The following is a 16,113-nucleotide window of genomic DNA, read 5'->3' as shown; positions in this document are numbered from 1 at the left end:
TTTTTCAAAAACCTTTCCAAGTGGAAAAATGATGACTCTATATATTACAAATATTTTACTACATACATTTGTTTCCATACTTGCCTCCTGACTATACTCTACCTGCTGAAAAGTTCCCTAATTTCTGTAATGTGATGTGTTTTTCACAGCTTAGTCACTAATGGCTGAAGAGTGCAGAATTTTCTGCTTTTTACTGAATCTGGTTAGAGCAAATGTTTATTTTTGGCAGATTTGAAATGAGTCATGTAGAATGAAGTGATTTTGAGGAAATATCACTATATCAAGCTTAGATATGGTGAACTTTCTTGATGAAAATCCAGTGATGCTTTCAGTCTTTACAGTTTTCTGCTGATAAAGTGTAATTTTCTCAGTACAACATTCCTGTTAAATCCACTAGCATGTTTTAAAATATCTATATGTAAATCTTCCGACAGAATGTGAAGTCACGGTAGATTAATTCAAGGACTGTCAAAAAAGCTGAAGACTCCAAAATTCTGTTTCTTCTTTTAAACAGTTTTTTATGCGGATAAAATGTGCTAATTTGGGGATTTTTTTAAAGATAGCATGCCTTTCAAATCTTCAGAGGGTACATACACATTTTCATTGTTCTTAGATGAGGTTCTATTCAAAGACTCGTCATTTGCTGTAACAGAAAACAGCCTAATGTTGCCTAACAATGGAAATTACACACAATTAATCACCACCAAAATAAGGTTTTTTGGCTCAAGATCAATCTGGTCGCTCAGTTCATAGAAGTCACTTAAAATAATTTTGAGATACAATCCAGAAAATAGAACTGGAAATCAATCTAATAGTGAAACTGCATTGTCTTCTGGATGGACAATGGTAGAGAGTAAAGATAAGAGATCCTTTATTAGAGTGTAAAACAAAAAAACAGACTTATTAACCTTACAACAGAGCCTAATCTAAATCTAGACAGCCGGGTCAGCGCTGAGACGTAAAACCAGAGACCAGCTGGAAATTCAGTGGGAGGGAAAGTGATAAGAGCAAAACCAGAGGACATGAAAGACATGCGCTGCGATCAAAGTTAAAACCCCTCAAAGGGAGGATGAGACGACGAAAAAAGCCACAAAAGAAGAGCTATTACCTGTAAACGTAGACAGACACAGTCTGCTGACCACGAGGCAGTTCAGCCACTGACTCAAATCCTCAGCAGAGAGCCTGATTCGCTGTGTTCACCACTGAACCATAGCAGCCATTGTAAGGCGCTACACTTGATGATCCCCAAACAGAGGGGTTTTGTTTTCTAATGCAACACGTTTTATAAACTTCTTTATACGCGCTGCTGAGTCGATATGCAAAACTGAAAATGCCTCAGAAACATACCACTGGATACGCTATTTACCGAGGTTGAGATTTGATTTTTAGTTTTGATAAAACTAAATTAAATGAATGCAATTATAGGAAAGTTTCAAGTAAAAGAAGCTTAAATTCCAGCAGGTAAATAAATGAATTTCTTGTTACCTGTGTGTGACCTGAGTTCCTCGTAGGCTCGACATAGTCTCCTCCAGGTTCTGCCGCAGGTCTGCAATGTTTTTGACAGTTCGCAATCGTCTTGTCTCTGGATCTTCACCTGATTGAGAGAAGAAAAACAATCTCAGCAACATCTACCTGCATGTTCAGACATGATTCATCTCTTCCCTGTGAGCGATGACCCACCTGAGAGGTCCTCGATGGAGGTCTGGCTGGTCTTGGTGAAGGAAACGTCTCCACCTCTTCCTCCTGAGCCCGTCTCGGCGTTCACCGTTCCCTCGCCGTCCGTTTGGGATCTGGGAAAAGCAAATTGTGCAACGGATCAAAGCGTGGAAATCATTGATTGTGAATTATTGTGCACTTAGCAGAGACCTAATATTCAGCAAATTGTCACGAAAGAGGGATAAACCCGATTAAAGATTTAAATCTGCTGCGTTTCAAGTCTTGTGACCGAGGTCCAACATGAATGCCTGCTAAGCTCCACACGCCAGGAAAGTTTGTCTTTGAAGGATAAATCAATACAGTTGAGTCACCGCATTGGCTGGTAGCTTTTTGAGGCGATGACGCTGGAAAGCCTTAGTTCTGTGCAGCCTTTGGTCTTTGGCTGATTCCAGACTTTGTCCTTGTTGACTACTGAACACTGAGCCAGTTAAAACCACCGACAGCCTTTCACATGCACAAAATTACATCATCTAAACTCTTCTTTGGCTTCTGGGTAACCAACCTAATCCATGATGTTATTTCCATGCACTAATTCTTCTGCTTTGGAGTGTTTTCCTTACTGCAGTGGAGTAAATAAAGCTGATTTTGAGCATTGATCGCACAAAATGTCTGTCAAGCATAGTGTTTGTGGCAGGTGGAGGTGGCATAATCCTGCCGCTAATAGTATTTGACAGCTATACAGCAGAAGGGGAGGTTTTTGAGGTCTGATTATGTGGAGGTTGGCTGGTCGGCTGCAGGTCTGAATGTACAGAGGCAGAGAAGGCAGCGGCACAGGAAGCTAATGAGTGGTTGTTAGAAAGGACTTATTGAGAGCGAGAGGGACCTCCTTCCTTATCACACTGGGACCAGGACAGAGGTCAGAGGCACACTGCATCCACACAGACTTGTCCAGATTCATGAGCACACACAAGGCAGGCAAAGCACAAGAACAGAGGAGCTCATGAAAGACTGCCGGTTAACAGTTTATAGATGGTCAAACGCTCAAAAAACGATTCGGATTTTACACTTTCAGATGCTGACAGACAATCAGGCATTTGATGACTTAACACAAGTTCTTACAATCTGTGATACAGGCACACAGAAGCAGGGTTATACACCAATTTGCTTTAAATTAAAAGCTTCACCCTGAACTGTTGTCAAGTGTGTTATTGAACAAATAGACCCTAATTAATTATAGAGTCACCTTTAATGGATCTTTTATCTGTTTTATTTGCTGTTTTATTTATTTATTTTTTTATCGTTCTCATATTGTTGATGATTTATTTTACTGTAAAGCACTTTGGTTGGCCATACGCCTTTAAAAGTGCTATATAAATAAATCTGACATTGAAAATTAATTCATTAATTCATTATTCCATTTATATTAATTTGTTACTATTTTATATTGAGATATACCACGTGCAGTGGTTCAATGACTTTATTTTAAGGAGACTGAGTATTTTTCACGCATCTTTTTCATGAGACAGTTGAGCAGGAGAGGGTTGAGCATATCAAAAAGTTTAAAACACAGCTATGCACACTGTCTGAGATACAAAATAAACATATTTGTAATGTTTTCATGCTACACCTTCAAGTAGGAAAACACAAGCCATCTTAAATAAGGACTGGCTCTAACTTTGCAGCCAATGGAGAGGCATTGTTCTAGAGGCAGCTATTGTTCTACTGACATTGACCATTTTCAATAACAGAGAAAGATGGAAAACACTGTAAACAATCAAAAATGTACCTAATTAAATGGGTAAACATCTGTGATTTGAATGCTTTAGAACATCCAGGGTCAAACTCCTATCCCCAAAAAGTGTGTATATCCCCCAAATCGTGTGGGATACACATGACGATAAAGTCTCATAAAAGATGACATCTTGTTGTATTGATTATTAAGGATTCTATTTGTTTATCTACACTCATTTTTCACTTGGAAATGTTCATCTACTATGACATCAGCAACATTTTGGAGATATTGGCATTACTTGGGAATGTGGTTTGGCATTTGTGCCTTCTTGTACTACATGGGGAATGTAATTAGTTGTGGAGTTAGTCATTCCTTGTTTAAGTCAGTTTCTCTTTGTCTCAGATCATAAGGTCTGGCAGTGAAATGTCAAGAATGAATGCATTTTTGTAGTTAGGACAGTGTGCAGGTTTGAATGAAACTTTCTTTGCAACCGACCTCATGAATCACTGTCACATGCTGTATAAACCAAGACTTTATCTTCAAACGTAACAGAGAGATGTGCACTCCAGGGCTTTATGCTGTATTGTGATGCATTTTACTTGATGTTGTATTAATCTGTGTATTTATGTTTCTTTCTACATTTTAAATATTTTAATATTTTACAATACACTTTGTGTTCAGCCGATTAATTTTCGAAGGTTATTGTCACTGGTGCATATATGTGATGCAGGAAGTTGAAACTGAAGCTGATGTTGAGTATCAAAAATGTGCATTTTAAGTCAGTGCAGCACCGTTAAATGTTTTATAATGTGTGATGTTACCTGTACATGAAAGGTGCGACGGTGGCCATGTTGGGGTGGCTGTGGTGCTGTTGCGTCTGAGGTAGCTGCACACTGACGGTGTTGCTGGCGGTGCTCTGTGTGGTGCCTCCTCCGGCCACCGGGGCGGCGCTGCTCTTCCCTTCCGTGGAGGCCAGGCTGGAGGTAGAGCTGGAGTGTCTGCTGTCCCTGTCTCTGTCCGGGGGGCCGCGGTGCATCGCCAGCCCCCCTCCTAGCCTCATGCTCCGAGGCCTCTCACCCGCCTCCTTCACTGAGGACGCTTTGCCCCCGACTCCTGGGGCTTTACCTCCCGGCTTTGGTATTCCGCTGTGTGCAGGCGTGGAGCTCTCCTTTTTGGCCACTTTACCCCCTTTAGGAATGAAACTGGCCATTTTAGAGGTCCTTTTGTTGGAGCCATCAGCGTCTACAGCAGCAGATGCTGCTTCATCCTTGGGTTCTTCTCCCCTGAGCTCTGTCCTGTCAGAGACCGAGGTGCGTTTGCCCACCTCCTTCCCTCTATCCTTGTCCTTCTCCTTCCCCCTCTCCTTGTCCTTGTCTTTCTCAGGGCCTTTCACAGACCCCTTCTTGGCAGTCAAAGCTCTGCTAAAAGTGCGCTGGGCGATGCCCCTCAGAGCGATTTTCGGGCTGCTGGCGGTCGTAGAGACGGTGGTACCTGCTGATGGAGCCACTCCGTAGGCCGTCCCGTTGCTGGTCCCGTTCAGTCCCGGCCGGACGTTGCCATCATCCTCCTCTAGGGGGTCGGTGTTGGAGCCAGTCTCAGCTCTCTCCACCTGCCCTACTCCGGGCTGCCTGCCTGGGGCTGCGTTTTCCGTCTGGGCTGATACACCATTGGAGGAGGTGGTCGAAGATTTGGAGCCTCCTTTACTGTTGAAGAGTTTAAGCTTCTCCAGCATTGATTTCTGAGTGGCAGCTTTAGGTGGAGCTTCTGTTGATGGAGCAGCCTTACTGGAGGTGTCCTTCTCCTGCTTGACAGACTGCATGGCGGACGGGGAGGGGCTCGTGGAGGTGGGAGAATTGGACGAGGCGTGTTTGGAGCTGGTCGACTTGCTCCTCCAGGGTTTGCTGTTGCTGTTGGGTTGAGGAATGGCCGTGGAGGAGGACGACGAGGGAGGAATCAGGGTGGAGGTAGTGGCTGGGATGCTGGTGGAGGAGCTGACGGTCACTGCAGATGACGGAGCATGCTCAGTCATCACCGACGGCTGTGAGGTCATACCCTCTGAGGAATCTGCAGCACAAAAAGAGACATTTCATCAAACAATGAAGAGGGAAAGTGCAGATGAGGAAGAAAAGCCAAGCAGGGGGAGGACAAGACAAAAACAGATGCTGAGGTCTTCTCTGACCCCACACAAACTGGCCTTATAAGGGCCTGGAGGTGGCCTGTGTTGATGCAGCCAAACGTGCCATTACTTTCCTCCAGGCTAGCCACCAAAACTGTTAAAAACCCCTTAGCACTAACAATGAGACGAGCCCTTCACAAACTGTTTATAAAAACAATGAGGAGCAGCTCAAGTGCTTTAAAGTCTCGCCAAGCAGGTCAAGTCAAGCAGCAGCACTGGTGCACTTATAAGGCCTGGACTTATATGGACTGATTTTGGTCAGAGTCCCTCTGCTGCACAAAGAAACACTGTCTGGTTACATCTGGTTACATGCACTGAGCTCCTTGTAAACTAGATTCAGAACCAGGATAAAAATAGAGTTGAACTTGGAGACGAACAGAAGCAAAAGGACTCTTCTTTTTTTTTTTTTTTTTTTTTTTTGCAAATTGCCAGAAAAAAATCCTGCAGCAACAAGGAAACTTACCAAGAGCTGAAAGAGCAAGAGAAGGGTTGAAATTCGTGCTCTAAGTCGCTGCCCTCATGAAAACAGTGTGTCCCGAGGGCTGCTGAGGTTGTCAGTGCGTTTGCAGAGCAGCACTAACCAGCAGCACGGAGCTCAGACCAGCAACATTTGAATATTCAAACACCAACGGCCGGAGAGGGAGAGGGCCCGAGCAGGGAGGACCGGGTAGAATGAATCATAACACTTCAGTTGGAGTGTACTTCTGTGTTCTTTGTGCAAACACACACACACAACAGACATATTTATTCCAGTTTACTGCTGCTGCTGGTTGTACTTTCTTCAACTACAGTCACCTTATACACTGTAAAATATCATTCAGAGGACCTGTTGCCTGTTGTTCTGATGAACTGTGCTGACATAATAATGTTGGTAGTTACTCTCACTTCATGTTGTGTGTAATTTAAACAAAATTTTTGCATTAACTGATTTAAAAACAAGATTCAAGTTGTGTTTAGTTAATTAAATTGGCTTGATGACTTAATCTTTCTCCATTTTGAGTTCAGGATTTCAAAACTTGTACTTATGCTACCAAATATTAAGTATTCACTCATTTAAAATATCACTAACTGTACAGGAAAGACTAATTCTTGTAACTCGTGTATTTTGTTGGTCAAATCTAATTTCATGTTGTCACAACTCAAAAAGATTAATACAAACTGATTTTTTATCTAATTATTTTGGCTGAGGGTCTTTATTATACATATATTTTACATTTTTATTTTGTTTTCATTGGACAGGTGATAAAAACACATTTTATGCTTAAATAGACATTAATCATTTTTATGGGCTGTTTACATATTACAATATGTCTATATAATCCTTGTATTTTTTGACTGAATTGAACCTAAAGAAGGTTCATGAGGTTCATGACACCGAAACAAGTCAGTAAAAGTGATAAACTGCTTCTTTTCCAATATAAATCAACCTGTTCTGTGAATTTGAAGAAGGTTTCGCACCTGGTTGGTGTCTTGAAGGAACACAAAATCAGTCAGGGTGAAGCATTAGGATAAAAAGATAAATAACACTTGACTTTGGAAAATTCTTGAATTAGGCAATGTGAATAGGGAAAAAACAACAAATTATATCTATCTACTGTGTGTTTTTTCACTTTTAAGGCCTATGCTCCAAAGAAAACACATTTAAATGATTAAACTATGGGGAAAATTAAGCAGTATTCTCTGAAATTCTGTCTGTGTGTCTATTAGAGACACTGGTTGACATGTATGATGCATTTGGAAACAAATCTCTGGCTTTTTGTTACACTGATATCAAAAAAAATAATAACTATCAGAAAATCTTTAATGAATCAAGTTTCCTTCAATTTGCACTGGCTGCATTATTCCATTTATTTAGATGTTATTTATATGGTCTCGTTAAGTCAGCATTTATGCTGAATTTTAAACACTCGGCCTGCTTGTTTACTCCTTTCTCTTCTGGCTCTCCACTTTATTTCATTTTTATAGCCTTTCATGGCCTAATTGGAAATAGGAACTCGCTCGCTGTCTCTCCTTTCTCCCCCTATTTAGCATTTAGCGAGAGCAGCCTAAAACAATGCAGCCATTAGGAAGTGATTAGGGCCCAATTAGCCGTGCTAGTAGTTAGCTATCGGAAAAGTGGGTCAGGTTGCTAATAGCTGGCTTCCTATTGGAGGCAGCTGAATGAGAGGGGGACCTGCTGTGATTATGGAGCAGGCGGAGAGAATACGGGGGGCTGAAGCTGCAGGTTCGGGATGAGGGAGGCTTTGATATGGAGCAGCAGGACGGTCTGTGCTGTCCAAGAACGGGGTCAGCTTTGGATTTGGGGTCAGGAATGAACAGAAGAAGAAAGACGGGGCACGGAGAGGGTCCTGGACGCTGGGTCAGCTGGTCGCTGTCAGGACTGGACCCAGTGACCGGGACTGACACGCTCCAGTTAGGTTGCCAGGGGTGAATGGAAGCGGTCAATCTTCAACGTGTTGGGTTTGGAAGTGACACGACAGTGACTTGGACACTGTTGAATCACAAAGTCAACTGTAAAGAAACTCAATTCAAAGCGAGTCTCTTGACAAGATGCAACTGATAAATCTGCAACAAATAATTTTAGCCGTAAAATCTCTTCCTCTTTATGATTTCTAACATTGTGACTCTTTCTGATTTTGTATTGTTTTGAAAGAATTGATATTTTATAATGTCTTAATGTCGTAAGAAAAGCCAGTTTGCATTTCACTTCACATAATGTATGAGCATGTGACAAATAAAAACTCTTCAATCTTGAATCTTGAAAATAAAACAAACATCAATGTAAAATAAAAACTGTTTTCTTGGATTTTCTGCTGTTTTAAAATCAAAATTTCACCTTGTTTGTGTAATGAAGTGGCCACAAGGTGGAGTAAAGACTTCACTTTGAGGAAAAAAGTACCACATTATTTTCCTGGTGTTTTTTTAAGGGAAAAAAATGCTACTCCAGTACATTTGAAGCTAATCATTTAAGACAACAACCAGCAGTTTAAAGACCTCTTTGTAAAACTACTAATATTCTGATTGTCTACTTGGACTTTCCCAAAATGCAGCCAGATAAAGCGTATCTGGCTGCATTTTGGGAAACCGGGTTCTAATTAGCAGCACAAAATCCACTTGTGGAAGGAGTTTCCTCTCAAAAATAAACAAATAATTGTCCTAATAAGGCCTTAGAATGGGTCACAGGCCCAATGACCCTGCATAGCCTTGGGCCAAATCCTGGAATTAAAACCCCTGCTGCCCCTCGACTGCTTGAGGAAACATGCTGAAAGAATTTGAGTGTTTATGACTTAACTGCTTAATGACTGCAGCCATTAGAGATTAGAGTAAAAAGCAGAAAATGACACAAGACCAGACCACCCTTCTACTTCCCTGTCTGCTGTTTTAGGCTCAGTCCTGCTGCTTCTCAGAGCATCCTGATAACATCAAGGCATTTTGGGGGAATCAGCCACAGTGGACTCTGAGCTCTTTTCACAGGATCGTCACACTCATGTCTGTGCATGTGTGTCTAAAACCGAAGGACACTGTGTAATTTCACACGAGCATCGACACTCATGTGCATGTCTGTGCGTGCATGTCGGCGTGAAGAGGGAGGTTTGTTCTGCTCGGCCACTTTAAACTGTACATGCACCGGGCTGGAGCGAACACAGTTTGCAGAACTGTGTGACTGCACAAAAAAACAAGCAGTAAATGCATTAAAGGTAGCGTCGGCTGACACTGTTTATACATCAAAAGCCCTCATGGTTGCTCCGGTCACAAGACATTAAGCTAAACCCTCTCAGTCAGTCAGCAACCAAATTGCTGACCTGAGAATGCCCTACTTCCATGCAAGTCACTCACGTATAGAAAGACTGAAAACACGCTTGTGTGCTAAGTTTTCCCATGTGCAGCACACACACACACAGAGAGTCTTGTGAGTGCAGTTCTTCCTCCTGATCGGTCTGCTTTACTTCATTTATTTAACCTCTAATATCTGGCACAAAGTTTGGATGTGCAGGTGTTTGCTTACTCATCATGTTCTGCTCTCTCTCTCTCTCTCTCGCGCTTCTCACTCATTGTGCTGCAAAAAGTGAGAGGGACAGCCGGCTTTTGTGTGCAAGACTGAAACTTTTTAAAGTTTCTCCACATGAATACACTCAAACAGTGACGCTACAGCTCATCAGAACGCCATTCATTCAGCAGGGCCAGCAGCCATACAAACACACACACAAGGATAGAAAGATATAGAACGCATGCACAAACACACAACCACAGGTGCCCCCTGCTCTCCACTCTGGACATCCAGACTCTGTCAGCTTATATTAGCGCACAGCAGAGGGGAGGATTCAGGTCTGTTTCCTTACTGTACGGGGGTTCGGTAACATGACTCTATTCTGGTGTCAGAGCCATTGACACAGAGCAGATCTGACCTCACAAAAGGAGCTGCAGGTGTCTCTCCAACCATCTGAGTCTGCAGCAATGCAGCCATGCAAGTTCAACTTTATATGCAGCACTCAAGTCCCAACATGCATTTTTGAGGAGTAAACTAAACTGTAATATTGAGCAGGAAATATCAGAAGCTTAATGACAGCTTGTTTTAAAAAACAAAAAGTAAAAGTCTGTGCAAGTTTCATAGCTAGCTTTGTTCCTTCTGCATTAAGAATACATACCATTTATACCAACAACAACACAACAGAGCAGTAAAACTGACTGAGTGTGTAACCATATATTAAATGTTCAAAGCAAACTGTACCTGCAGTCCTACTACAAGTGAGAGCTGACAAACCTCATGGGTGCTGCAAACATCCAGGAGAGAGGAAAAAGTGAGGAGATGGACAGGAGAGGAGGGAAGAGTCCCAAACCGTGGCCGGCCATCTACAGAGTGCGGGGGGGGGGAGGAGTGTAGTGCAGCACTACAGCAGGGGGAGGGACTTGGCAACAGCCGAGGGAGCGGGGGGGGGGTTTCGACCAGGGATTGTCATCCTACCTGCTGCCAATCAAACAGCCCACTGCCCCCAAGCAGTCAAGCCTAAAACATGTACCTACATGCCGGAGCGAGAAACTGACTTTGTTATTGATGTTTGTTTTTAACCCTCTGAGCTCCAAACAGTTTCTGGGTGTTTTTTTCCTCACTGTGGGGTCATTTTTGACTGCAATGTAAAATCCTGCACCTCCATGGAAACACTACAACCATGACTAGAAATAGGGAGAACTCAAACTTTTGTGCAGTATAAGATAAGACAACCCTTTATTAATCCCACAGTTGGGGAATTTGCATGAATTTGTATGACACTTTAATGCCACAAATCAGAAAAAAGCAAAAACAAAAGTAGAATTTCTTTAATTATTTGATCATTATGAATTAAGAAGTACTGGAATCAATATGTACAGCATTTCTCAAGCAAGCACAGATGTTACCAGTAGTGGAAAAAAAAATGAGGGATCCATATGCTTTAGATATTTTACTATTTAAATATTACAAACTATAAGTTTTTCATACTACAATGTGCATTTATAGAAAGATATTTCACCATATTGAATGTATCTCCTAATAACTTGCTCCTCTGTCCACTGTTTTTGAGCCATGATGGTTAAAACTGAGTTAGTGATAGAGAATCAGTGGTGCGGAGGAACGTAGATTATTTTTTGATTCTTGAAATATTTGGCGCAAACAACTTACTTTAGGCAAAGATTTTCAATGACACAAGTAGGAAAAGTTGATTTTGATGAAATATCCAAATTTTATGCTCAGATTTGGTCAATTTTTCTGATGGAACTGTAACACCTGAAAAGTTCAAGGACTGTCGGTAAGTTGCAAATCTGACGATTGAAAATCCAATTATTCTTTCTGTTTCTGCAGTTTTAGGCTCAGATAAATGGTGTAAAATATAGCAAACATGCCTTCAGAACCTGTCAGAAGGTTTTGGACTTCAGACGGTTAAATAACTTAATCTGATTTCTGGAGCTTTAGAGTCCTTTCTGTGCAAACCTTGTTAATGTAAAATGAATGGTGTTTCTCTGCTCTATTTCTCTCTCCCACAGTAAACTGCAAACACGTTGCATTAACTGGCATCAGCTGCTTCATTAATGCTTCAGCCGCAGTGATGCATTTATCAGCTGCTATTAACATCTAATCCTTTTCATACAAGTGTTTACGGCTACTCCACACTTCTTAAATTACATTACTTCCATGCTGATGCTGTATTGCTGCAATATGCCTCCTCTGATAACTCAACCTAATTGGATTTTGTTGACTGTAATAAATTTGACGTTAACATGCTGTGTGTTTTCTTGCAGAATTGCAGTTGCTGCTTCCAATAAATGGAGAAATCTCTGATACACCTGACTGAAATCCCACTACTGCCACTACTAATACAAAGCAGGATAAAATGCAAAGTTATGGAAGGTGTTTTATTAGCTGTTTATGAAAATTTAAAGGCATTTCCTCAAATTTTTTGTTGATTTTCATTCCTGCTACACACGTATGGCTATACATCCACACAGAGCACACTAACAAAAGCCCTCCATCTCCAGTGGAGCTGCACATCAGAAGAAATGTCCCACAGTGCAGTTCACAGTGTTGGTCCCAGTTAATTTGTCACTGTTTAAACACAGACAACACACACTCTCTCTCTCACACACACTTTCTGTTTCTCTCCTACTCTGTGCTTCTCTCTGGGCGGTCAGAATTCTCTGTCTAATGCAGGGTAATGAGTTTGGACTGTGAACACTAACACAGTCTATATAAAGCCCTTGGCCCACTGAGCGGTGACAGAAACTATTTCAACACTGGTCTCACTAAACACGCTGCCAAAGACGCTCAGTTTGTGTTCTTCAGCACGCTCGGCAGAACCAGTTAAACTGGGTCACAGCAGTTTGGAATAAACTTGCGCTAATACAGATCTCAGTCTGGTGCAAACATGTGATAGTGAGCAGGTCTGTTCTTTACTCTCATACAGTAAATGGAAATAAACTCCTCCACTGTTTGGACTTCAACGCTCTGTTTAAAAGATGCTACCATGCGTTCAGTGCAGCCATTCAATAGTATCAGAGCAGCAGAGTGGGAGGAGGTAACTGAGGTGTCTAGGATTCTTTATGCTCATGTTAATATCTACACAAGCATTGCACTGCATGGACAAATCAAAGCAACGATGAGTTCACAAGTATTTCAGATGGAGGTGATGTGTGTGAAGATGGACAGAGCTATATGCAGTGTGAAGCTATAATTTGATGCAAAAGCAATTTTTTTCCTTAATACTCCATCACACAAATAAGCAGCTAGCACTGATGGAAAGGTGAAGTCATGGGGTTTTATTTGATATGTGCTTTACTTTGCTACAATAAACAGTTTAAGAGCAATTCAGGCAAAAAGAAATGTGTAAACAATGCATCCAGTTGGGCTCTAAGGTTAAACTGTGAAAAAGAAACAGCAGAATCTTCAATTTTTTAGTGGGAGTGATGTAATTTAGAAGAAATTAGATCTTTGCTTTCAGAAATTAAAGGACGAAACCGATCATTTCCACAATAAGTTTCTTTTGTTTGTAGTAATTACAACAAAGTGTAACAAATTCATTTAAAAATGTTAACTGTGGTTTCAAAATTCTTACATTAGGTGCAAACGATTTACTTTAGGCAAATATTTTTAATGACACAAGTAGGACAAGCTGATTTTGATGAAACTGAAACTGTATGTCACACCTGACAAATTCAAGGTGTGTTGGAAAGTTGCAAATCTGACGATTGAAAATCCAATCATGGATGCCACCTTAAAATCAAAAATAAAAGCACAAATGCCCTCAGTGGTTCAGATCGAAGCTGAAAATCTAGCTTACCGCATCTACAGCAACATCTCCATCTGCATACAGCAGCCACACTGAGGTCACAGCAACATTTTTGAACTCATGCTTCAGTAGATCGCAACTTGTCACCTCACCTTGTACACTGACGATGTCTTCAAAGCAGAGATATTTCCTTACTTACACTTGCAACTACTGCATGTTTGTTATAGAAAAGCTCAAGAAAAAGGCTCTAGCCAGTCCAGAATAAACTCCATCCCCAAGCGTGAACCATAAATGTTCAGAATTATCTCAATTGTCTTCACTAAACACTAAAATGAGGTCTTGATTTCATGCTCATCTATTCTTTGCTATTTTCTCTTCAAAGGACACAACCGTGTCGGAGCAGTGCTGCATGCTGAGGCATTATTTTCCTGCATGGTTTTTAATATTTTCTCTTGGTCTCAAAGCAACTGAGCTAACTTGCATTTTAACTGCAATAACAGAAAACACCCAGAGGGCTCATTATTCACCATAAAATTATCCTAAACACAGCAATATTAATACTTTAAAGAGCCGTGAGATTACTGTCTACTGTTTAATTTCTCTCCCCCGCACACACCTCGGCCCTTTAATTATACAGCATTTTCTTATCATACAACGTGAAGGCCGTCTCAGCGGTACAATGATGGGATTTAAAGCCGTCAGGGACCAAACCCGAGTGTGTCGGTGTGTGTGCAGGAGCCCTACCTTTGTTCAGGTGTGAGTTGGCTTTGGTTTTGTCACTGAAGCCCTGACTGCGTCGGTTCCCAGCAGCGCTGACCGAGCCTCTCGGAGGGACGTCACCGCCAGCAGTGGACACCCTCGTCGTGGGGCCAGGAAGTCTGAAGGATAGAGAGATGGAAAGAAGGGGGCAATAAAAAGGCCAAAACTGTTAGTTGGTGTATCTGAGTTTACAGCAGAATATTTAATATAAAGTTTTTTCACACACTACAGAGACACATTATATCACTGCAAGCCTCTACTGGGGCAAACACACATCTAACCTACAGCTTCTAAACTAAAGTAGCAGAAAATCATTTAACCCTCTGAACTCCAAGCAGTTTGTGGGTGTTTTTGGCTCCTGGTACTCACTGTGGGTTCATTTTTTCAGTGCAATATCCTCTATGGAAACAGCACAACCATGACTTGAAGCAGACAGATCTCAAAAAGTTAGAATAAAATAAATCAGAAACAAAGAAAAAAATATAAGTTGAATTTCTTAGATTTTTTTTATATCTTACAATTTCTTTAAAAAGTCAGACAAATCAAGAAATACAACATTTTAAAGTACTCACGGTTGTTAAAAAAGTGGGAAAAAGCGACTCCATGTAGTATGAATATTATGCTACTTACATTTTTAATTTGTTTCCATACTTATCTCTGCGTCTGTTACACACTGCCTGCAATTCAGCCGAGTCAAACTGAAAACTATTTGACTTTTTTTCCCACATTATTGTTGGTCACAACTGAATAACGAATATATTCTTGATTGAAACACAGAATTATTTGGGGTTTTTCATAGAAATTTTATAGAGCAAGCACTTAATTTTTGCCAAAGCTTGAAAAAGAGACACATAAAATAAATAGATCTTGATTAAATATCACATTTTTAAACTTTTTTTTTTCCCTGACACACATAATTAGTTCAAGGAGCATTGGAAAGGTGAATTTGAGCCAATTCTTTCTGTTTTCACAGTCTTTGGCTCTGATAAGTGGTGTAATTTTAGTGATTTAAAAAAAAAAAGATAACATGCCTTTTAAACCTGCTGGGGTTCAGAGGGTTAATTAGATTTATTAAAGCGAGCATTTTAATGTGAGTACGTCAAAAGCACAAAGTCACAGCTTTAGAGCAGATCAACCTTTTGCACTCACAGGAAAAACCACAACAATACAAAGAGCTGCGCAAAGGTGTTGCTCATTTTACTACGTAGTTAAAGAATAACGTGATGAAAATATCACATGTTCCAGGAAGAGGCAACACTCACTGAACACCATAATAAGCTGCATCATTTTTCTGTTCCTTCTGCAAGAGTTCTCCGTGTTAAGAAATGCACTACACGAAAATCTATAATAAATATTCTTCACGTGTTTACCGGATATGTTTGGCTTACCAAAAAGGCAACCTGGCTTTGTTTTCCACCTTGTGAATTAGTAGTTCCTTCACTGTCTTGTAGAGAACATCCAGGGTGAATTCATAATATGAACTTTTCTGACAGACTGTATTGATTTCCTGAGGGATGGGGCCTCTACTTGCTCTCTAATTGGCCTGCAAGGTCAAGTGTAGCTCAAATTGATGACTGCAGTAACCACATCTTCTGCCTGCTCGCTCTGTGGAGTCTGTCTTCATGCTATTTTAGGCTCTTTTGAAACCATATCCAAGATAAATGTTTACATCTGTGTAATCTTCTGTCTAAGAAGTCTGTGCTTGGATTGTAAACTGAGCTATTGTTTGCTCCTCCTGCAGCTCTGCGGGGCTTTACTTCCTCATGTACACCTACAGTAATCTAATGGAGACAGATAAGCTCCCAGCAGCGTGGGCAGTCTGAATGAGTGCTCGTCCCTGCGGAGCCGTAAGCTCAGCAGCCTCAGATTACACGAGTTGTTCCTTTATTTCCCCCACCTGGATTAGACTCTGGCCACAGATAAGCCTGGGTGGAAGTTATGACACCTTGATTCCATATTGTAAGTCAATCTGTTGCCTTCGGTGTGGCTGTAATCTAACCAGACCAGGGCACACGGACTGCTAATGAAATGCT

At 41.2% G+C, this 16,113-nt stretch overlaps 1 protein-coding gene across 15 annotated transcripts in view; it reads right to left on the bottom strand.

The window, feature by feature from the left end:
- Window positions 1-16,113, bottom strand: part of nav2a (neuron navigator 2a) — a 299,433-nt gene that overhangs the window by 71,589 nt on the left and 211,731 nt on the right. For 13 of the 15 annotated variants that reach the window (XM_055004563.1, XM_035946341.2, XM_055004401.1 and 10 more), the window contains 4 exons: window positions 14,066-14,199; window positions 4,210-5,452; window positions 1,681-1,790; window positions 1,486-1,594 (listed from right to left, as the gene is read on the bottom strand). In XM_055004563.1, the coding sequence (XP_054860538.1) occupies window positions 1,486-1,594; window positions 1,681-1,790; window positions 4,210-5,452; window positions 14,066-14,199 (1,596 nt within the window). Of the gene's footprint in view, window positions 1-1,485; window positions 1,595-1,680; window positions 1,791-4,209; window positions 5,453-10,293; window positions 10,413-14,065; window positions 14,200-16,113 lie in introns of those variants that run through there. The other 2 variants (XM_055004629.1, XM_055004639.1) reach the window with 2 other exon arrangements.

This window comes from Amphiprion ocellaris, chromosome 1, assembly GCF_022539595.1.
Source record: "Amphiprion ocellaris isolate individual 3 ecotype Okinawa chromosome 1, ASM2253959v1, whole genome shotgun sequence".
Classification (NCBI taxonomy): Eukaryota; Metazoa; Chordata; class Actinopteri; family Pomacentridae; genus Amphiprion; species Amphiprion ocellaris.
Note: the sequence above shows the minus strand (reverse complement) of the source record. Positions and strands in the feature narration are given on the sequence as shown.